Genomic DNA, 24,327 nt, shown 5'->3' on the forward strand with positions numbered 1-24,327 from the left:
GACATTATTAGAATCGCCCTTTTAGAAGGATTAAAGTGAAAATTAGAAAGTATTTCATTTGGGACATGTAAAAAGAGCAAAAATGTACCAGGGGACCTAGGAGGGGAAGGACATTCCAAGATGCAAGATCAAAAATATATATATACCAAAGCTTAAAATAACGTAGACTGGTCTGGGAATGACAAAGATATCTATAGAGACAAAGATGGAAAAGTCAGAAATAGACAAAATAATGAAGGCTTAGTTTGGGTTTTAAGCAAGGAAGTATAATCTTAGGAATGTTAAATACAGATTTAAGGAGGGATCAACTAGAAGCAGAAAGACCAGTTGTGGTTTAGTCGCTCAGTCATGTCCAACTGTTTGCAACACCATGGACTGTAGCCCACCAGTCTCCTCTGTCCATGGAATTCTCCAGGCAAGAATGCTGGAGTGGGTTGTCATTTCCTTCTCCAGGAGACCTTCCTGACCCAGGGATCAAACCTGTGTCTCCCGTGCTGCAGGTGATCTGCATTGCAGATGGATTCCTTACTGACTGAGCCACCAAGGGAGCCAAAAAACCAGTTAGGAGGAGGTCATTAGGAATGAGAAACAATGAATGTCTGAGCAAACACTATGATGAATGTGGAGAGAGGAGACTAAAATACCTCTTGTAGCAGAATGGCAAAGATTTGGTGAAGAAGTCAAATGTGATTCTGAAGTTTTAAGCTTAGCCAGCTGAATGACTGGTGATGCTATTAATGAAAGAAATAGCAAGAAGAAGGTCAGATTTCAGGAAAAAATTATTTTCATACAGTAAAATGGAACTTTTTCTTTTGGTATACAGTAACAACACTGGAAAAGACCCTAATGTTGGGAAAGATTGAAGGCAGGAGGAGAAGGGAATGACAGAGGATGATGGTTGGATGGCATCACCAACTCAATGGACATGAGTTTGAGTAAGCTCCGGGAGTTGGTGATGGACAGGGAAGCCTGGCGTGCTGCAGTCCATGGGGTCACAAAGAGTCGGAAAGAGTTAAGTGAACTGACTGAAATAAAAGATATGTTTGATTGGGATAATGGAACATGATTATAGGAAAGAAACCAAGGTAGAAGCTTAAAAAGAAAGAAACAACTCAGTGACGGATACTTACTCCAAATGAGACCAGGTAGGACTGGGTAAGGATGCAGGTAGAAAGACACAGCAGATAAGTAACATCGCTTTCTTGCAGTATAACCACATTTTCATTGGATTACATAGCCAACTTCCCTTAGAGTTAGATATGGCTATGTGATAAGTTCTGCCTCATAAAATATGAGTGGAAGGTACATATCCTGCTTCCCAGTCTTGCCTCTAAAAAGATGACACATGCTTTCCCTGAGCATTTTCCTGGGAACTGACTAGAAACACGATCGTTAAGCCCAGCAAATTTTTTAAGAAACCCTAAAGCCATACTCACGAGCAACTGGGGTCATTTAACCCCTAGGTAATTTCTCAGACCCTAAACTACACCAGAGAGTAGTAGACTACGGAACCTGTGCAGTTCCCAAAGATGACAAACTCACTAATACCCATTTTGGACGTGGCCACAGAGGATAATGTACCAGGAGGAGCCTCTGGGAGAACAAAGGGAGAAAAGATGAAATTCTTCATGCAAAGTAGAACCACTCCTGGGTCAGAACAGGAGTCTCTGAAATTACTGTGTGGTAGTTATTTGAATACTGCTGGGAAGCAGTGACATCTGCATGTCAATAGGCCACAGGAGTCATCTCTGGGTATGACGGAGAGGACTGTATCACCCAGACTGTCTGGACCTCGAGCTGGACAAAGCGATCAGATAAATCTTTGGGGCCACTTCCTGCAGAGAGGAAGTGTGTTTTTTGGGAAGAAGAGCACATCCAAATATTTTGGAGGCCCAAAACAGTAGACTAGAAGATTGTGAGCTATCTCCTGATACCCTAGAATTTCTTCCAGAGTAATGGAGTTTTAGCTGAGCACATGGCTACATAGCTAGAAATGACAAATTTTAGTCTCCATTTCCAGCTAGGTTAGCTGCATAATGATGTAGTGAACAATACTATCAGCCACTTCTGGAATGTGCCTTAAAAAATACCAGAACTGAAGAAGCTGCCTTGGCCAGAATTCGAAGTCACTAACTGAAACTGGCAGAGCCACTCCAACAGTCCCGAAGTCTTCATCTCTGGGCTATCTCATAAATTAACACTGTCTTTTAGGGTCTCTCTGTTGCAGTAGCTTACACTAAATCCTAAATGATATAAGGAGTTAGTTCTGGAAACCAACAAGGACCTCCTCCTGAGATAGGGTCTGAGGAAATTAGGATGAGTTAGGTAGCAAAAGATTTTTAAGTATTAAGAAGGAAGGCTGAGGCAATATTTATGATTACTAAGATTTCCCACCTATGCCCCCTTCAATTCATTCTCCAATCAGCCACAACAATGATCTCTCTAAAGCAAAACCTTACCATGTCACACCCCAGCTGGAAACGTTCAATGCCTTCCCATTGCCCACTGTGTAATGTACAACCCCTTAACATGGCCTATGAGGCACTATAGGACTTCTCTTCTGTCAATCTCTCTAGCTTTATTTTCATGACGTTGTGCACCAGTCACAGAGAATCACCCGAAGTTCACTAAATATGCATTATGAGCTCATGTCTCCATACTTCTCTACCAGCTGTTCCTTCTACCTGGAATACCACCCCCTACCCACTACTTTCTACTCTCTACTGTGATTATGAATTTGACCATCTCCTTCACTAAACTATAACCTCCATTAAACAACGAGGACAAATACTGAGTAATTTCATGTATCTCCAGAACCACCAAAGTGTCTGGTGACAGTTAAGTGCTCAGTAAATATTTACAGAAAGAATGAACAAATAATTATTATTTATCATAACTATATCAAGTTTCACATATCCTAGAGCTCTATAGCAGAGTCACTTTTATATCTAACATTTCCATATTGTTCTTTAAAATACAAGTAACACTTAGGTGACAGAATAAAATAATTTTTAGCTAAATTTAAAATTAATAGAACCAGACATTTTCTAAGCTGGTAAAGATTATTGTTCTGTCAGCTTATTAAAATTATCTACTGAGAAGCTTGCTTTTCTAGTTTTCTACTGTTCTGAGTATAATAATATAATTCATTTCTTTTACCCGCTACCCACACAAAGCAGAACTCACTTGCCATGTGAGTACGTTAGTTTGTTATTTTCAGAAGGTATCTTAGCCAGAATCTGCTCTGTCACCTCCAGGAAGTTGCCTCCACACCAAGCATGTTTGGCAAGGATAGTGGTTCCCCTGGCAACAACAGCAAAAAGAATGGCCATGGCTTCAATCTATCAAGAAGAAAAAAAAAGAAACATAAGATTTAGAATATTTCTTTGATATAACCTTTCAAAAGTAACTTACTATCTATCATTTACCAATATCCATCCATCCATCCATGACAATATTGACCAAGGCACTGTAAGAGTAAACAGAACAGACTTAACAAGGTCACAGTCTTGTACAAGCCTAAAACATACTGATGTGCATTCAAATACAGAGACAAATCAAATGGATACATATATATATATATATATATTTTTTATGTATATGTGTGTGTATACAATGCAATGCATATGATACATACATACACACACAATTACATTGATAGATAGGTTGCATTTGCAAATTATACAGCACAAATTGATATCACCCTCTGAAAAGCAATGACCATAGATGGCAAAGGGACAGAAAGAGTCTTCATTCTTTAATGAAGTGATCTCATCTTGAAAATTTATCCTAGGGAAATAGTTCAATAAAAGTTAGATTCTAGATTTACAAATACATGTATTATCAATAATAATAGCCCATATGTATTAAGTACTTACTATATGCCAGGCATAATTTTAAACACTTTACATTTATTAACTCATTTAATCCTTACATCAATTAAATTAATACACTACTATGACACTTACAGTAAAATGAGGAAACTTAAGGATAGATGACTTACATAATTTATCCAGAATTACAGAACTAAAATTACAGTGGCAAAAGTTGTGATTTAAACTGAGGAAGTATGATTCTAGTACCCACAATTTTATCTCTACACTGTATACTCCTTCTACTATGAAGGCATTATCCATCACAGGAACAAAGTGAAAACAACCCAAATCTTCCACAAGAGAGGAATGGTTCTATAAATTATTGTAAGATCTTTTATAAACAAAACAGTACAGCATGAGTTTAAGACTATAGTAATACCTGGGAGATACTGTAGGTTCAGTTCTAGACTACCACAATAAAGCAAATATAACAATAAAACAAGTAACATGAACTTTTTGCTTTCCCAATGTATACAGAAGATATGTTTATAATATGCTATAGTCTACTAAGTGTGCAATAGCATTATATCTTAAAAAATAATATTCATGTCTTAAATAAAAAATACTTAATTGCTAAAAAATGCTAACCATCATGTGAGCCTTCAGCAAGTCATAATCGTAACATCCGAGATGACTGATCACAGATCACCATAACAAATAAAATGAAAAAGTTTGAAATATTGCAAGAATTATTAAAATGTTACACAGAGACATGAAATGTATAAAATATTACTGGAAAAGTGATGCTGATAGACCTGTTCAATGCAGGGTAGCTACAAACCTTTGATTTGTTTAAAAAAAAAGAAAAAGAAGCAAAATCCATGAAGCACAATAAAGCATACTTCAGTAAAAAGAGGTTTGTGTGTATTTTCCTCATATTTATGAATTTATACTATCTTTCCCCACAGAACAGTCAGGTTTCTCTTATTTAATGCCATAAACTTATAAAAGGGATGAACAAATGTCTTCCTATTCTTCAGCTAATTCTTCAACCTAATGTTATTTGTTAACATGCTCCATTTCATCCAATAAGCCAGAGTTATCCTGGGTGGCAGAGTGAGAATCCCTTATTAAAAATTCAAATCCCTGGTACAATCTCCTGAAATTCTGTTCACGTAGGCCTGAGGTAGGGTCCTGAAATATACATTTAAGCCAACCCAGTCTGGATGCAGGTGATTCACAGGGCCACATTTTGTGAAACGCAGCAATTATATTGAGGTGAGGGATTCCCTCTTGGAATGTCCTTGGTAAGAAGGATAGTATACAGAAGTGCTCATCTGTCTTTTGAGTTGAACTCCTCTTGAGGTCTCTTCATTTCACTCTCTAGATGAAAGTGTTTCAAGGGTTGTGTTCTCAGCCATCTTCTTTCTGGATTTCTCCAAACACATAAGTAGTAGCATGTCTTAATTTCCAAATGACTCTCTCATACATTATATCCCTTGATTCTAAAAGCCTCAACTGGCGGAGTAATAGGACGGGGAGACCACTTTCTCCCCCCACAAATTCATCAAAAGATCATTCGAATGCTGAGCAACTTCCACAAAACAACTTCTGAACGCTGGCAGAGGACACCAAGCACCCAGAAAGGCAGCCCATTCTCTTCGAAAGGAGGTAGGACAAAATATAATAGACAAAAAGAGAGACAAGAGTCTGGGACAGAGACCCATCCCGGGGAGGGAGTCGTGAAGGAGGAGAAGTTTCCAAACACCAGGAAACCCTCTCAATGGCGGGTCTGTGGGGAGTTTGGAATCTCAGAGGGCAACATAACCGGGAGAAAGAAAAAGAAAACTCACAGAATACAAGCCTAACTGCAACTGCCAGTGGAAGAAGTAGCCCAGATGCTCGCGTCTGCCAGCAGCGAGCAGGTGCTGAACAGGGAGGCCCAGGCTGCACTGCTTAGGGAAAGGACCGGGCCTGAATGCCCTGAGGGCAATCTGAGGGAGCTAAGATGAGACAGCAAGCCAAACCATGGGGTAGCCAGAAAGAGAGCAAAAAGAGAGAGAGAGAACTTTCCCACAAAAAGCTCTAACCTGAGGCACAGCCTGGGCAGCTCACAGAACAAAGCACTGAATGATCACCAAAGGAGTGCTGGCTGGCCGCGGACTGGCCCCTCACCCACTGGAGGCAGAGAGGCAGGCGTGCAACAGCCATAGCCCAAAGGCGAGGGGCCATCTCAGTCCCAGAGACAGCATCCTCCACCAAACTGTCAGAGGAGACATATGGCACAACTGCAACGGTGCTCTTGCAGTGCACCTGGGAAACCAAGGTGCCAGGACCAGGGAGGAGATTAAGATGAACAGCCCACATGGGACAGTGCACTCACTAAAAACCTGGTCACCTGAGCTGCTCGGACCTGGGAAGGGCACAAAACACATGCCCAACCAAGTCTGTGCCTTTGTGGAGTACCCGAGAACCTGAACCTGAGCAGCTTAGACCTGGGAAGTTTACAAAAATGCAGGGCCCACTTTGGACAGTTCCCCTGCAGAGCAACCTGGAGCCTGAGCAGTATAGACTGGGAAAGCACAGGCCATCGTGAGCTGGGGCAAACCCCATGTGGTCTACACACTGCGAGCACTCCCCAAACATGGCAGTGATATTTGTTTGCCGTGTTCCTTCCTCCCCACAACACAACTGAACAAGTGAGCCTAAAGAAGTGACCACCTTCGCCTGCTTCTGTCGGCAGAAATTACACTGAAGAGACTTGAAGCCAAAATAAAGAAAGAACAAGGAGCCACTCTAAAAGTGACAGGTGCCACAGATTAAAACCTTTAGTCAGCATTGACTAAGCACTGGAAGGGGCCTATAGACCTTGAGAAGAAGTATAAGCTGGAACAAGGACTATCTGAAACTCAACTGACCCCACACTGCCCTCAGCAGCTCCAGACAAATTCCTAGATATATTTTACTATAACAGTTTTTAACTTTTTTGAAATTTTTTTTTATTTTTAAATTCTTTATTACTCCCTTTTCATTTTTATAATCTATCACCTTGCAAAAAAGACTATTTTTAAAGCAAATTTCACATATATTTTTCATAATTTTTGTGATTTTGTTTTGCATTCTTAATATTGTATTATTGAGAGTCTAATCTCTACTTTAAATTTTTAATCTTTGCTTTTTGGTATTTGTTATCAATTTTGCACCTTTAAGAATCTAATTTTCAGTACCCATTTTTACTTAGGGGTGTGATTACTGGCTTGATTCCTCTCTCCCCTTTTGACTCTCCTTTTTTTCCCACAGGTCACCTCTATCTCCTCCCTCCCCCTTCTCTTCTCTACCCAACTTTGTGAATCTCTTTGGGCATTCCAGGCTGTGGTGAGCACATAGGGAATTGATTACTGGCTAGATGGCTCTCTCCCCTTTTGACTCCCTCCCTTCTCCTCCTGGTCACTTCTGTCTCCCTCATCCCTCTTCTCTTCTCCATGCAACTCTGTGAACCTCTCTGGGTGTCCCCCACTGTGGAGAAGCTTTTCACCATTAATCTAGATGTTTTATCATCAATGCTGTATAGATGGAGAATTCTTGAGGCTACTGTAAGAATAAGACTGAAAGCCAGGGGCAGGAGGCTTAAATCCAAAACTTGAGAACACCAGAGAACTCCTGACTCCAGGGAACATTAATCAACAAGAGCTCATCCAAAAGCCTCCTTACCTACACTGAAACCAAGCTCCACCCAAGAGCCAACAAGTTCCAGAGCAAGACATACCAAGCTAATTCTCCAGCAACGCAGGAACACAGCCCTGAGCATTAATATACAGGTGGCCAAAAGTCACACTAAACCCACAGACATCCCAAAGATCACTACTGGACACTTCACTGCACTCCAGAGAGAAGAGATCCAGCTCCACCCACCAGAACACGGACGCAGGCTTCCCTAACCAGGAAACCTTGACAAGCCGCTAGTCCAACTCCATCCACAGGGAGGAACCTCCACAATAAAGAGGAACCACAAACTTCCAGCCTACAGAAAGGCCACCCCCAAACACAGCAATAAACAAAATGAAAAGGCAGAGAAATAGTCAGCAGGTAAATGAACATTATAAATGCCCACCAAACCAAACAAAAGAGGAAGAGATAGGGAGTCTACCCGAAAAAGAATTCAGGATAATTACAGTAAAGGTGATCCAAAATCTTCAAAACAAAATGGAGTTACAGATAAACAGACTAGAGACAAGGATTGAGAAGATGCAAGAAATGTTTAACAAGGATCTAACAGAAATAAAAAAAAGAGTCAATCAATAATGAATAATGCAATAACAGAGGTCAAAAGCGTCTGGAGGGAACCAACAGTAAATAACTGAGGCAGAGGATAGAATAAGTGAGGTGGAAGATAGAATGGTGGAATTAAATGAAGCATAGAGGAAAAAAGGAAAAAGAATTAAAAGAAATGAGGACAACCTCAGAGACCTCTGGGACAATGTTAAATGCCCCAACGTTCAAATCATAGGAGTCCCAGAAGAAGACAAAAAGAAAGGCCATGAGAAAATACTTGAGGAGATAATAGTTGAAACACTTTCTAACACCATACACAAAAATAAACTCAAAATGGATTAAAGATCTCAATGTAAGACTAGAAACTATAAATCTCCTAGAGGAAAACACAGGCAAAACACTCTCCAACATAAATCACAGCAGGATCCTCTATGACCCACCTCCCAGAATATTGGAAATAAAAGCAAAAATAAACAAATGGGACCTAATTAAACTTAGCAGTTTTACACAAAGAAGCAAACTATAAGCAAGGTGAAAGACAGCCTTCAGAAAGGGAGAAAATAATAGCAAACAAAGCAACTGACAAAGAATTAATCTCAAAAACATACAAGCAGCTCCTGCAGCTCAATTCCAGAAAAATATACAACCAAACAGAAATTTCTCCAAATAAGACTAACACATGAAAAGATGCTCAACATCACTCATTATCAGAGAAATGCACATCAAAACCAGAAATGCAAAATCAAAATGAGGTACCATCTCACACCAGTCAGAATGGCTGCTATCAAAAAGTCTACAAACAATGAATGCTGGAGAGGGTGCGGAGAAAAGAGGATACTCTTACACTGTTGGTGGTAATGCAAAGTAGTACAGCCACTATGGAGAACAGTGTGGAGATTCCTTAAAAAACTGGAAATAGAATCGCCATACGACCCAGCAATCCCACTGCTGAGCACACACACCGAGGAAACCAAAATTGAAAGAGACACGTGTACCCCAATGTTCACTGCAGCACTGTTTACGATATCTAGGACTTGGAGGCAACCTAGATGTCCATCAGCAGATGAATGGATAAGAAAGCTCCGGTATACAATGGACTATTACTCAGCTATTAAAAAGAATGCATTTGAATCAGTTCTAATGAGGTGGATGAAACTGGAGCCTATTATAGAGAGTGAAATAAGTCAGAAAGAAAAACACCAATACAGTTTATTAACGCATATATGTGGAATTTAGAAATATGGTAATGATGACCCTATATGAGAGACAGCAAAAGAGACACAGATGTAAAGAACAGACTTTTGGACTCTGTGGGAGAAGAAGAGGGTGGGAAAATTTAAGGGAATAACACTGAAACATACATGTTATCATATGTGAAATAGATTGCCAGTCCAGGTTGGATGCATGAGACAGGGAGCTCAGGGCCAGCGCACTGGGAGACCCTGAGGGATGAAACAGGGAGGGAGGTGGGATGGGGGTTCAGGATGGGAACACATGTATACCCATGGCTGATTCATGTCAATGTATAGCAAAAACTACTACAGTATTGTAAAGAATTAGCCTCCAATTAAAATAATTAAATTTTTTTTTAAAAAAAGCTTGATCTGACCCTCTAACATGCTCCAGGTACTGGTCCATTTCTTAAAATCATTTACACACTATCACTGCATCTCTATCTCCTTGTAGTTCTTCAGCTTCCTATAATTTGGCTTTTGCTCTCAACACTCCAGAAAACCATGCCTGTGAAGAGCACCAACAGCCTCTACATAGCAAAATTCTGTATTCACTTCTCTAGTCTCACCTCAATTGATCTCTCAAGAATACTCAACACAGCTAAATAACCCTCCTTCTGGAAACACTCCTACAGGTCTGGCTGCTCCTTCTGTCTCCCTGCTGAATCCTCCTCTGCTAGCTGACCTCTAAATGCTGACTTCCCATGGGGACTGGTTCTGCACTCTCTTAACCCTAGATAAGCTCATCTAGACCTGCAATAATAAACACGCATTTTTTGCTGAAGACACATTGCATACAGAAAAAAACGAAAGGCATAACTACACCTGAGGGACAAACCAAAGACAAAACCCAAGGTATACCAAATAGTTGAGGCAAACGTAGATGAATAGAGACCCACAAAGAAGACAGAGGAGGACCAACCAGGAAAGTAAGAGGAAAGCCAGGAAAGTGTGGTGATCTTGAAGCCAAAGGGGGGGAAAAAAAAAGAAACAAACAAAACTTCAAGAAGGAACAAGTGTCACCTCCCAGCTCCGTTCACTGATAACATTAGGACTGTAAAACAGTCACTGAATTTTTACAAGGAAGGAGGCCATTGGTAAGGGTCAGAGAGACATGCTGTGGAATGGAACAAAAACACAAGAGAAACAGTGATGACAAATCATATGATCCCTGAGACAAAGAGATGAAAATGTAGCAGCCTTAAAGAAGAAAACTGACTTTAGCAACAATACAAAAATATCTAGGGTCTTAGTGGACCATAAGTTGTTTATGAAGGGTTATGAGGTAATTGCTTAAAATGCTTATGCTTATGAAATCTTAAAATTACATTAAGTAACAGGATGTCTTGATCTCTTTAAGTACTCTTGTCATTATACCCTGTGTTGGTTAGAACGCATGCATAATACTGAGTTCAATTCTGGGACAGTGTATTAAGACTAGACAGAAGTGCAAAGTATGGTGAGAGACTTGGAGACTGTTATCACCCAAAAAATGGCTAGAGGACTAGAAATATTAAACATGAAAAAGACTTAGATGGAATGTGACAGCAATCTTCAAGTTTTTATAAAGTGTAATCCAACGGCTCTGCGGGTAGAGAATCCATCTGTAATGCAGGAGACACAGGAGATAAGGGTTCAATCCCTGGGTCAGAAAGATCCCCTGAAGGAAGACATGGCAACTCACTGCAGTATCCTTGCCTGGGAAATTCCACTGACAGAGGAACCTGGCAGGCTACAGTCCATGGGGTCACAAAAGAGACATGACTGAGCAACTACGCACAAGCATACAAATCACCTAGAAGGGGGATGACATTATTTGGAATATAACTAAGAACAGTGGATATAAGGATAGCTATGGAAGCTATGCATACAGTGTTTTAGTCAATTTAAAAAGTCCTCAATTTTAAAAATGCCTGACTATTACATACTGGGTATAAAGCCACAGAAACTTTTTTTTTTTAAAGCCACAGAAACTTTATTCTCCTCTCAGATGTCACTAACAAGCATTTCTTATTCGCTCCTATATTGCTAAAACTCACACCTATAATCAAGTCTCACATACCCCCACTACAATGCTCTTGCAACAGAATCTGTAATGTCTAAAGGAATACTGGAATAATGGAAATAACTATGGTACAAAGAATACTGCATATGAAGTCAGAAAATATGGTTCTGCTAATAATGAGGAGTATGTGAATGCCCGATAAATGATAAAGTGCTATATAAGATCATAGTCAAGAAGAAAAAGAATTAAATTCTAAGCCATAGAGAGAAGAGGAAAAAAAGATAACGAAATATAAAGGAAAGTCGTCTTACCACAGTTCTTCCCTGTTCTCTTACTCACTCCTTGCTTTGTCCCACAGCCATTAACCCTATTCCACTACATTTCTGCTAAGAATCTTGAATGAGTTTCCTGTGGCTGCTGTGACAAAACACCAAAAGATGCAAAGTTGAAAACAACAGAAATTTATTGTCTCATAGTTCTGGAGGCCAGAAGCCCCAAATCAAGATGTTGGCAGGTCCATGTTCCCTCTAAAATCTGTAGCGGGGAATCCTTCCCTGTCTCTTCCTAGTTTCTGGTGGTTTGCCAGCAATCCATGGTGTTCTTTGGTGCGTCCATGTCTTCACATGAGAGTCTCTGTGTCTCTTCTCATAAGGACACCTACTCCAGTATGACCTCATTTTAACTTACATCTTAATTATATATGCAAAGACCCTATTTCCAAATAAGGTCCCATTCACAGGTAGCAGGGGTCAGGATTCAACACATGTTTTTTGAGGACACAACAAATTCCCGTCTTGGAAACTCACTGTTCCTCTCAAATCACTCCTAGTCTCCTCCCTCTACATATTCATTATCACCCCAACTTGCCTCCCTGACCTCTCAAAAACCTCTATCTAATCCCTTTCCTTAATCATATTAGAGGCATGTCCTTAGAACAATGGACCAGAAGGGCAACCTCCAATTAAAAAGACCTGTTTCTTCTGCCTAGAAAGTTCCAAGGAAAGAACATTTTTGTTTCAGCTGCTGGGGATCCCCCCCAAGAAAAAGATATACTATTGGGGAATCCGAGTGAGAATTCTGAATGCAGTTTTTTCTTATAGAGGAATTATTAGAAATTGTGGTGAGGGTCTTTTAGTCCGTTAAATGAAAGGCTATATAAGATGCAACTGGTTGACCTAACAACCAAAATGTCATGAATACCCTTATTTATAGAAAAAAAAAATGCATCCAGAGTTTCAAAAATCTTACAAAGGAATTTTTGGGTTATATCCATTTGTAAGTAAGAGGCTGCTTGCATTAAAAAAAAAAACTGCTAACAAAACAGCACAGCAACAATATAAATGCTCCTCCTCAGTGGAGGCATCTTCAAATGGAAGTTGAAGATGCTTTCAGAGAACTGAGTATTGAAAAAGGATGAGCTGGTGTTTCTCACACTCAAGTCTATGCGTTTGGACAATTTTTTTAATTCTGTATTTTTATTTTGATAACATTAAAAATATATAAAGTATCCTGGATTATCTACACGTATACCCATTAAATGAGTGATGGCACACAATTCAGTGTTGCACTTGAATTACAAAGGCATAGGTGCCAAGATATTCCCTAAAATAATAGTGCTTAATTTTTAATGTACTGGAAGCATGTCTGGCTGCTGTTAGGTTGGCACATCCTAAAATCATGACAATCATGACTCAAGCACTGTTGTATTCCTGCTGTGTTTTTAAATCTGTTATAGAGACAAAATTTATCTCTTGCAGTAATGATTTACAAGAGCTGAGACTTTTTTTTTATCTGATAGTCTGAAAATGGTGGTGTGGAAAAATAACGTTAACACATAAATTATCTCAAGCTAAACAGAAAATAATACTGAAAGGTGTTTGTATCAAGTGGAAACCAAGTAATACTACAATGTACTATATGAATAAAGGTAGTGCAACTATTTAAACAGAACAAAGAAATGGAAAAATTAACTTGCCACATAGTGCATGGTAATGGCCAATGCTAAATCAAAAGAAAGCATTCCATATCATTGATTGTATTACTGCTAGGAATGTATTATGTTTAATCCTTACAACAGTTTATTAGCAGGATGTTTCACAGAATATATGTTAAGAAAATTAAATTTTCCACCCTTGTATCATGGGCCATACTATTAAACTGGCCCATTAAATTAAATGCAGGTGGAGATGGAAGGTGCTCAGGAAGGTGGCACTAGTGGTAAAGAACCTGCCTGCCAATACATGAGACACAAGAGGCCCGGATTCTATCCCTAGGTGGGGAAGATCACCTGGAAGAGGGTATGGTCACCCACCCCAGTATTCTTGCCTGGAGAATCCCATGAACAGAGGAGCCTGGTGGGCTAGTCCATGGGGTCACAAAGAGTGGGACACGACTGAAGCAGCTGAGCACACTGCATGGAACAAGAGAAGGCACAGAAGTGAGAACATGCTAGAGAAGGTTCACGAACTAGCTGGATGAGATGGAACAGTTGGCATTTGGCAAATGAGACGATTTAGGGATAAGGATAATGGCCATATGTAAAAACAAGGCCTCACATAAATTAAGTACTTTGTATTTGCTCAAGTAGTCTTTCAATTTCAGTTCAACACATGTTCTAAGCATTCAATATAGCAGACACTGGAGGCATGAAGACCAGTGAGAAAGAATAGCTATACTCAAGGGAGCCAGAGTACAATATGGAAGACAGAAACAAATAAATGCAATAAAGTTTAAGAGTGAATAATCTAAGAATGTACACAACTGTTCAGAAGATTTCTTGTGATTATCTCATCTTGGACAATGAAAAAATAAAAAAAAATGCAGGTGTCAGACTGCATATTGGGAATTTCCTCAGTATACAATTATTTCTTCTTGGAAGAGAGGTCAAAGTGTCTATTTTATCCTCACTAGGTTCTCAAAACCCAGCACAGTGCCTTACATATAATAATCCCTCAAATATTTAATAAATTAATCAACACTGAGCATCTTTTGGTTTTATGGGGGCTTCCCTGGTGGCTCAGATGGTAAAGAATCTGCCTGCAATGCTGGAGACCCAGGTTCAATCCCTGGGAGGGGAAGATTCCCTGGAGAAGGGAATGGCTACCTACTCCAGTATTCTTGCCTGGAGAATTCCATGGACAGAGGAGCCTGGTGGGCTCCATGGGGTCACAAAGAGTTGGACACATCTGAGTGACTTTCATACACACACATAAATGGTAGATAACTTTATATCCAGTAGGAGCTGGCAAGAACAATATTTTGATTACCAAGCTATCTCCCTAAGTAAGATAAATGAGTTGAGCTGAGAGTAATGCAGTCCTCAACTCTTCTCAGAGAGGAAATAAGCAAATGACAGAAAACCACCAATTCTGATGCAATAACCTTGGAAGAGACAGAAGAATGAAGAACAATCATTTATATGGGAGAAAAAGAAGATATGTTTATGAAAATCCTGAAATCTGGTCCCAGATCAAGAATATTCTTGTTGGTATTGCAAATATTCTTTGAGGGTGATGCTCTGAGACCCAACCTAATCCTTGTCACTTTCTCAAGACAGGAGATTACCCTGTCAAGTAAAAAATACCTGTTCTGTTTTGCATTCACCACCACCACCATATAACATCATCTTGATTCTTTCTGTTCGCCCCTTCCACACACACTCACATATATGTAAGCTACTGAGAGTAGCGATCTATCTTATTACCAGCTATATCCCCTGCAGTTAGAAGAGCGTCTAGTTCATATTAGCTGTTCAATAAATGTTTGTAAAACATATGAGTGGCTCTGCTTTCAGTCACAGCTATTTAAAGTGAAAGAATGTCCAAAACATAACAGTATCCTCTGGGAGCGAGGATGAGACCATGGAGTTACAGGTAGCTGGAAGCAATTCATAAAACATAAAGATAACTGTGTGAGGGTTATGGAGGAGGAGGGAGGTGTAAAGCATTTCCTCAAGAGTCTAGTACGCGTTCAGTTCGTTAAATATCGGCCAATAGTAACAACAAGAACATCACCATACAGGTCTGACGCTGAGGAAATAAGTCTGGGCAGAGAGAGAGAGAGTTCCTATTTGAACTGAGGAAGAAGAAACGGCAACACTAGGCCTTGGAGGAAGGGCTCGCAGAGGGTTACAAACCCAGAAGTAGAAGGTAAGGCAGAAAGTGACGTCATCGAAACTAGGGCGTAGAGTTTTTAGAAGATTCAAGAAATCTCAAGAGATTCGAAACCTACAAAGGGGTCTTGTGGAATACAAAGTGAGGGAAAATTTAACATTTTTTTTTCTCTTCTGTAACAACTTGTGATGCATTCGGACTCTTTCGCTCGAGGCCTTTTTAGGTGTATAAAACGCACTTAATCCAAAGTGGACCTGTCCGACCATTCGAACTGTCGACACCAGAGAAGCCCTAGTCACCCTTCCATTGCCTCCTAATTCCACCTTCCCGTGAGCACCTCTGCGGTCCCCGTGCCGTCGTCTCTCCGCCTTCCACCCCGTTCTCCCCCGCTGCTTTTACCTGTCCGGGCACCGTGCGAGAACTCGCCGCGTCAGGACAGAGCCGCTCGGATCAGCACCGGGTCGCAGGCTGCCGGTTCCCAGAGGAGGCTGGACCGGACGCCACCGGCTTCCGCAAAAAAGCGCCCCGCCCGCGCAAGGCCCCCTGGGAATGTGAGCGCTCATCCAATGGGAGCGAGAGGCGGGGCGGGGCCGGCGGCGTTCCCAGTCCTCGTACTTCCCAGGAGCCGCACTGCATCCTGGGAGTGGTAGTTTCGGCTGTCCTATCGCCGACGCTGTCGCGCCTGCTCAATCAACAGTTCTCATCATCAACCACATCAAGCGCTATTCCTTAGAGAAAACGAGAGCATGTAGGGCCACCAAAAGCCCAGCATTGAGTTAGTAGGATCAATGAAGAGCTGAGCTTTACCGACCGTCTCCCTGCTTAGTCGCAGCAGGTAGCATCACCTGTTACTTCATAGACAAGAAAGAATTCATCTGACAGGAATTCCCTCTACTTTCACCACGACATTTTTTAACCGGTTTGGGTCGCTGAGCAATCCTTTCTCCCATTTCTTTCAATGATAGTTGTAGAGTAGTAGTAGTAATAATAATAATCAACTACTCTCACTGGCTGTAAACTCCCTCATCCCTTTTACATCCCTATTCCTTCTTACCAACTTGAGCTCCACTAATAAACTCGAACTCCACTAAGAAACTCGCCTGTGTCACGTCTCAACGGCTCTCTGCTTTCTTGCTCTTTGTTGTTCAGTCGCCAAGTCATGTCCAACTCATTGCAAGCCTATGGACTGCTGCACGACAGGCTTACCAGGCCCTCATCATTTCCCAGAGCTTGCTCAAACTCATATCCATCGAGTCGGTGATGCCATCCAACCATCTCATCCTCTGTCGACTTCTTTTTCTGCCTTCAATCTTGCCCAGCATCAGGGTCTTTTCCAATCAGGTGTTTCCATCAGGTGGCCAAAGTATTAGAGCTTCAGCTTCAGCATCAGTCCTTCCAAACAGTCCTTCCAAATCAATTCAGGATTGATTTCCTTTAAGATTGACTGGTTTGATCTCCTTACTTTCCAAGGGACTGTGTAGAGTCTTTTGAAGCACCATAGTTTAAAGGCATTAATTCTTCCATATTCTGCCTTCTTTATTGTCCAGCTCTCACATCTGTACATGACTACAGGAAAGATTATAGCCAGACAATACAGACTTCTGTTGGCAAAGTGATGTCTTTACTTTTTAACATATTGTCTAGATTTGTCATAGCTTTCCGGCCAAGAAGCAATTGTCTTCTAATTTCATGGCTGCAGACATACAAGATGAGAGAAACCGCCCCAAGCCTCTCACCACACACAGACTTAACCTCCCCTTTCCAGTCAAAATTCTCAAAGGTGTTGTTAAAACAAATAGACATTCTCCAACCAACAGGGGCAAATATTATTTTCTTGGGCTCCAAAATCACTGTGGATGGTGACTACAGCCAGGAAATTAAGAGACACTTGCTCCTTGGAAGAAAAGCTATGACAAACCTAGACAGTGTATTTAAAAAGCAGAGACATCACTTTGCCAACAAAGGTCCACATAGTCAAAGCTATGGTTTTTCCAGTAGTCTGTACGGATGTGAGAGTTGGACCATGAAGAAGGCTGAGTGCCGAAGAATTGATGCTTTTGAACTATGGTGTTGGAGAAGACTCTTGAGAGTGCCTTGGACTAAAAGGAGATCAAACCAGTCAATCCTAAAGGGAATCAGTCCTGACTATTCACTGGAAGGACTGATGCTGAAGCTTCAATACTTTGACCAACTAATAGGAAGATCTGACTCATTGTAAAAAACCCTGATGTTGGGAAACATTAAGGGCAGGAAGAGAAGGGGATGACAGAGGATGTGATCGTTGGATGACATCACCAACACAATGGACATGAGTTTGAACAGACTCTGGGAGATAGTGAAGGACAGGGAAGCCTGGTGGGCTGCAGTCCATGGGGTCAGAGAAAGTTGGAAATGATTCTTTTTTTGAAGTGCTTCTGGATATCCACACTAGAGTGCATGCAGAACCATTTAAATAGGTGGCTTTATAATTTTCTAATTTTCTAATTTAGAAGTTCTGTTACCATTTCTCCAAGTTATTGAAGAGTGGAATCTCTTTTTATAATACATGATTTTAGATTGAAATTCTGTAATAAAGGTTTCAATTTCCATTTCAGTTCCTGTTGTTAACAAGCCTATATAGAACTGATGATTTATATAACCTAATGTAATCTTCCAACAGTACGGACGACAAAAATTGCGAAGCCAAGAAGAGATGGAGCCTGGATTATGAACTAGCTTTCTTACACTATAGGCTTGAGAAATGTCTGGTGGGCTAAAATAAGATACATATATCACACAGAACTCTACTCATATCTGAGAGATCTTGGATTTACATTCTGCTTATCAGGATTGGATCATGATGTATTATTTTGTAGTTCACAAACGAATTCAGTGACTTTTGCTTTGGCAACATCAAAATCATTCACATTATTGCAATATATCACTGATCATCAGTGCTGTTTATGCTTCTTTTCTCCTGGATATTTGGACTTGGGCACATTTTCTTCCTATTTGTGCTCATAATAAAATTACCTCGAGAACACCTGTTCTTCAAAATTCACAGTCACTAGAGGGAGTGAACACATTATCAATATCTACAAAATCATTGCCTTTTACTATGGAACAGTTTCTCTTTGCAGCTCATTCCAGTTAATGTTGCCACATATCCTGCTCTGCTGGTCTGAGCCATCAATGATTCCAACATCAGCTTTGGCAAAGCATCTCTGAATCACTTCTAAGCTATCTATTCCATTTGCAAAAAGAAGCAAAATGGCTGTCTGAGGAGGCCTTGCAAATAGTTGTGAAAAGAAGAGAAGAGAAAAGCAAAGGAGAAAAGGAAAGATATACCCATTTGAATGCAGAGTTTTAAAGAATAGCAAGGAGAGATAAGAAAGCCTTCTTCAGCGATCAATGCAAAGAAATAGAAGAAAATAATAGAATGGGAAAGACCTCTTCAAGAAAATTAGAGATACCAAGAGAGAATTTCATGCAAAGATGGGCTCAATAAAGGACAGAAATGGTATGGACCTAACAGAAGCAGAAAATATTAAGAAGAGGTGGCAAGAATACAGAAGAACTGTACAAAAAAGATCTTCACGACCCAGATAATCATGAAGGTGTGATCACTCACACTCACCTAGAGCAGGACATCCTGAAATGTGAAATCAGGTGAGCCTTAGGAAGAATCACTATGAACAGAGCTAGTGGAGGTAATGGAATTCCAGTTGAGCTATTTCCAATCTTAAAAGATGATGCTGTGAAAGTGCTGCACTGAATATGCCAGCAAATTTGGAAAACTCAGCAGTGGCCACAGCATTGGAAAAGGTCGGTTTTCATTCCAATCCCAAAGAAAGGCAATGCCAAAGAAAGTTCAAACTACCGTACAATTGCACTCATCTCACACACTAGTAAAGTAATGATCAAAATTCTCCAAGCCAGGCTTCAGCAATACGTGAACTGTGAACTTCTAGACATTCAAGCTGGTTTTAGAAAAGGCAGAGGAACCAGAGATCAAATTGCCAACATGGAAAAAGCAAGAGAGTTCCACAAAAACATCTATTTCTGCTTTATTGGCTATGCCAAAGCCTTTGACTGTGTGGATCACAATAAACTGTGGAAAATTCTGAAAGCGATGGGAATACCAGACCACCTGACCTGCCTCTTGAGAAATCTGTATGCAGGTCAGGAAGCAACAGTTAGAACTGGACATGGAACAACAGACTGGTTCCAAATAAGAAAAGGAGTATGTCAAGGCTGTATATTGTCACCCTGCTTATTTAACTTATATGCAGCGTACATTATGGGAAATGCTGGGCTGGAGGAAGCACAAGCTGGAATAAGATTGCCGGGAGAAATATCAATAACCTCAGATATGTAGATGAAACCACCCTTATGGCACAAAGTGAAGAGGAACTAAAGATCCTCTTGATGAAAGTGAAAGAGGAGAGTGAAAAAGTTGGCTTAAAGCTCAACATTCAGAAAACTAAGATCATGGCATCTGGTCCCATCACTTCATGGGAAATAGATGGGGAAACAGTGGAAACAGTATCAGACTTTATTTTTGTGGGCTGCAAAATCACTGCAGATGGCGATTTCAGCCATGAAATTAAAACACTCTTGCTCCTTGGAAGGAAAGTTATGAGCAACCTAGATAGCATATTAAAAAGCAGAGACATTAATTTGCCAACAAAGTCCATCTAGTCAAGGCTATGGTTTTCCCAGTAGTCATGTATGGATGGGAGAGTTGGACTATAAAGAAAGCTAAGCACCTAACAATTGATGCTTTTGAACTGTGGTGTTGGAGAAGACTCTTGAGAGTCCCTTGGTCTGCAAGGAGATACAACCAGTCCATCCTAAAGAAGGTCAGTCCTGAGTGTTGGTTGGAGGGACTGATGTTGAAGCTGAAACTCCAATACTTTGACCACCTGATGTGGAGAGCTGACTCATTTGAAAAGACCCTGATGCTGGGAAAGATTGAGGGCAGGAGCAGAAGGGGACGACAGAGGATGAGATGGTTGGATGGCTTCACCAACACAATGGACATGGGTTTGTGTGGACTCTGGGAGTTGGTGATGGACAGGGAGGCCTGGTATGCTGTGGTTCATGGGATCGCGAAGAGTTGGACATGACTGAGCGACTGAACTGAACTTAACTGAACTGTCTATCCCACATAGCAGTGAAATTTCTCATCACACCAAGGACATGCCATTTCTTTCCACCTGCAATAGAACAGTGCTTCTCATAATGTACCAAGCATTTGCAGCATCCAACTTTTGATGATTTATTATTTTTCAGTCGAATGGATACACACAGCCATAGTGCTGGTAGGCACTATGTTGTTGTTGTTGTTTAGTCATGTCCCACTATTGCTGACCCCACGGACCACGGCACACCAGGCTCCTCTGTCCTTCACTATCTCTCAGAGTTTGCTCTAATTCATGTCTATTGAATTGGTCATGCCATCCTACTATTTCATCCTCTCTTGCTCCCTTCTCCTTTTGCCTTCAATCTTTCAAGGCATGAGGGTCTTTTCCAGTGAATCAGCTCTTCCCATCTAGTGGACAAAGTACTGGAGCTTAAGCAAAACTCCTTCCAGTGAATATTCAGGGTTGATTTCCTTTAGGAGTGACTGGTTTGATCTCCTTGCAGTTCAAGGGACTCTCAAAAGTCTATTCCAGTACCGCAGTTTGAAAGCATTTATACTTTGGCCTCCAACCTTCTTTACTGGTCCAACCTACACATCTGCACATGACTACTGGAAAAACCATTGTTTTGACTATATGGACCTTTATCTGCAAAATGATGCCTCTGCTTTTTAATACACTGTCTAGATTTGTCATAGCTTCCCTGGTGGCTCAGATGGTAAAGAATCTGCCTGTAATGCAGGAGACCTGGGTTTGATCCCTGGGTCAGGAAGATCCCCTGGAGAAGGGAATGGCTACTGATGCCAGTATTCTTGCCTGGAGAATTTCAAGCACAGAGGAGCCTGGTAGGCTACAGTCCATGGGGATCATGTAGAGTCAGACGTGACCAAGAGACTAACAATGTCTTTTTATTTCATGTTCCCAGTGATTTTAGAGTCCAAGAAAACAAAATCTGTCACTGCTTCCATTTTTTTTCTCTTCTAGTTGCCTTGAACTGATGGAACCATCAGCCATGATCTTGTTTTTTAATTGTTGAGTTTTAAACCAGCTTTTTTTACTCTCCACTTTTACCCTCATCAAGAGGCTCTTTAGTTCCTCTTCCCTTTCTGCCATTAGAGTGGTATCATCTGCATGTCTGAGGTTGTTGATATTTTCCCCAACAATCTTGATTTCAATTTGTGATACATCCAGCTTCGCATTTCTCATGATGTACTCTGCACATAAGTTAAATAAGCAGGGTGACAATACACCACCTTAACATACTCCTTTCCCAATTTTGAACCAGTCCATTGTTCTATGTCCAGCTCTAACTGTTGCTTCTTGATTTGCATAAAGGATTTTCAGGAGACAGATAAGGTGGTGGCACTCCCACCTTTTTAAAGAATTTTCCAATTTGTTGTGATCCAATATTGCATAGGGAACTTAAATGATAGGTCCATGAATCAAGGTAAATTGGAAGTGGTCAAACAGGAGATGACAGAAGTGAACATCAACATTTTAGGAATCAGCGAAGTAAAATGGACTGGAATGGGCGAATTTAATTCAGATGACCTTTATATCTACTACTGTGGGCAAGAATACCTTAGAAGAAATGGAGTAGACCTCATAGTCAACAAAAGAGTCCAAAATGTAGTACTTGGGTGTAATCTCAAAAACAACAGAATGATTTGTTTGTTTCTATGGCAAACCATTCGATATCACAGTAATCCAAGTCTATGTCCCAACCAGTAATGCTGAAGAAGCTGAAGTTGAACAGTTCTATGAAGACTTACAAGACCTTCTAGAACTAACACCAAAAAAAGAGAAAAGATGTTATTTTCATCATAGGGGACTGGAATGCAAAAGTAGGAAGTCAAGAGATACCTGGAGTAACAGGTAAGTTTGGCCGTGGAGTACAAAATGAAGCAGGGCAAAGGTAACAGAGTTTTGCCAAGAGAATGCACTGGTCATAGCAAACACCCTCTTCTGACAACACAAGAGAAGACTACATGTGGACCTTTATATTTCTGATGTATTTGACATCACCAGATGGTCAATCACAAAATCAGATCAGTTATATTCTTTGCAGCCAAAGATGTAGAAGCTCCATACAGTCAGCAAAAACAAGACTGGGAGCTGACTACAGCTCAGATCATGAACTCTTTATTGCCAAATTCAGACTTAAATTGAAGAAAGCAGGGAAAACCACTAGACTATTCAGGTATGACCTAAATCAAATCCCTTACGATTATACAGTGGAAGTGACAGAAAGATTCAAGGGATTAGATCTGATAGACAAGGTGCCTGAAAAACTATGGATACCGGTTTGCAACATTGTACAGGCAGTGATCAAGATCATCCCCAAGAAAAAGAAATGCAAAAAGGCAAAGTGTTTGTCTGAGGAGGCCTTACAAATAGCTGACAAAAGAAGAGAAGCTAAAGGCAAAAGAGAAAAGGAAAGATATAAGCATCTGAATGCAGAGTTCCAAAGAATAACAAGGAGAGCTAAGAAAGCCTTCTTAAGTGATCAATACAAAGAAATAGAGGAAAACAATAGAATGGGAAAGACTAGAGATCTCTTCAAGAAAATTAGAGATACCAAGGGAATATTTCATACAAAGATGGGCACAATAAAGGACAGAACTGGTATGTACCTAACAGAAGCAGAAGATATAAAGAAGAAGCGGCAAGAATACACAGAAGAACTCTAAAAAAAGGATCTTAATGACCCAGATAACCACTATGGTATGTTCACTCACTTAGAGCCAGACATCCTGGAATGTGAAGTCAAGTGGGCCTTAGGAAGCATTACTATGAACAAAGCTAGTGGATGTGATGGAATTCCAGTTGAGCTATTTCCAATCCTAAAAGATGATGCTGTGAAAGTGCTGCACTCAATATGCCAGCAAATTTGGAAAACTCAGCAGTGGTCACAGGACTGGAAATGGTCAGTTTTCATTCCAATCCCAAAGGAAGGCAATGCCAAAGAAAGTTCAAACTACCGCACAATTGCACTCATCTCACACGCTAGTAAAGTAATGCTACTACTAGTAGCAAAAAAATTCTCCAAGCCGGGCTTCAACAGGATGTAAACCATGAATTTATGGATGTTCAAGCTGGATTTAGAAAAGAGTCAGACATGACTGAGAGACTGAACTGAACTGAACTAAGTAGTGAAAGCACTGAATGCTATAGAAGTATATGATGAGGACATGATGTAGTCTTCAAGGGACCAGAGTCAAAAGTTATAGTTAAAATATCTAAAGAATGAGCTGCAGTAAACTATGTGAAGAGAATTGATTAGCTAGTCAAACATGGGCAAATGCCTGAGCAGGAGAAAGCTTGGTATGTTCAAGGAAATGAAAGAAGGCCAGTATACCTGGAATAAAGTGAGGGGAGAATGTAAGACATGAGATAGGAGAGAACTAGGCAGTGACATGACAATGTTAAGAAATTTGATACAGTAATTAGGGGGGCTGCAAAGAACAATGAAAATCAAGTTAATGACATAATCAAATTTGAATTAAATTTTTTTACTCTTTACTGTGTAGAGAAAATATTGGATGGTGACAAAGGTTTTATTTTAAAACTAGTTAAGAAAGTATTGGAGCAGTACAATTAAGCATTATTAATAACTTTGTGGTTAGCAGGTATGGTTTGGGAGACCTAGGAAAGTTAATAAATTGGAGAGTTTCTTTAAGAAAGTAAAATTGACAGGACTCTTTTTGATCCATTGTATATATGGGATAGCCATTCCCTTCTTTGGGGGATTTTCTCAAACCAGGGATA

The 24,327-nt window shown here is 40.4% G+C and overlaps 1 protein-coding gene across 4 annotated transcripts in view; it reads right to left on the reverse strand.

Annotated features, from left to right (window-relative positions):
* The window catches only part of VAMP7 (vesicle associated membrane protein 7), an 87,493-nt gene extending 71,545 nt beyond the window's left edge, over positions 1-15,948 (reverse strand). For 3 of the 4 annotated variants that reach the window (XM_068962235.1, XM_068962237.1, XM_068962236.1), the window contains exons 1-2: positions 15,836-15,948; positions 3,187-3,341 (exon numbers count right to left, since the gene is read on the reverse strand). In XM_068962235.1, the coding sequence (XP_068818336.1) occupies positions 3,187-3,332 (146 nt within the window). In that variant the 5' untranslated portion in view covers positions 3,333-3,341; positions 15,836-15,948. Of the gene's footprint in view, positions 1-3,186; positions 3,342-15,835 lie in introns of those variants that run through there. The other variant, XM_068962238.1, reaches the window with a different exon arrangement.
* Positions 15,949-24,327: the final 8,379 nt, after the last annotated feature.

Source organism: Capricornis sumatraensis, chromosome X (assembly GCF_032405125.1).
Source record: "Capricornis sumatraensis isolate serow.1 chromosome X, serow.2, whole genome shotgun sequence".
Taxonomy (NCBI): Eukaryota; Metazoa; Chordata; class Mammalia; order Artiodactyla; family Bovidae; genus Capricornis; species Capricornis sumatraensis.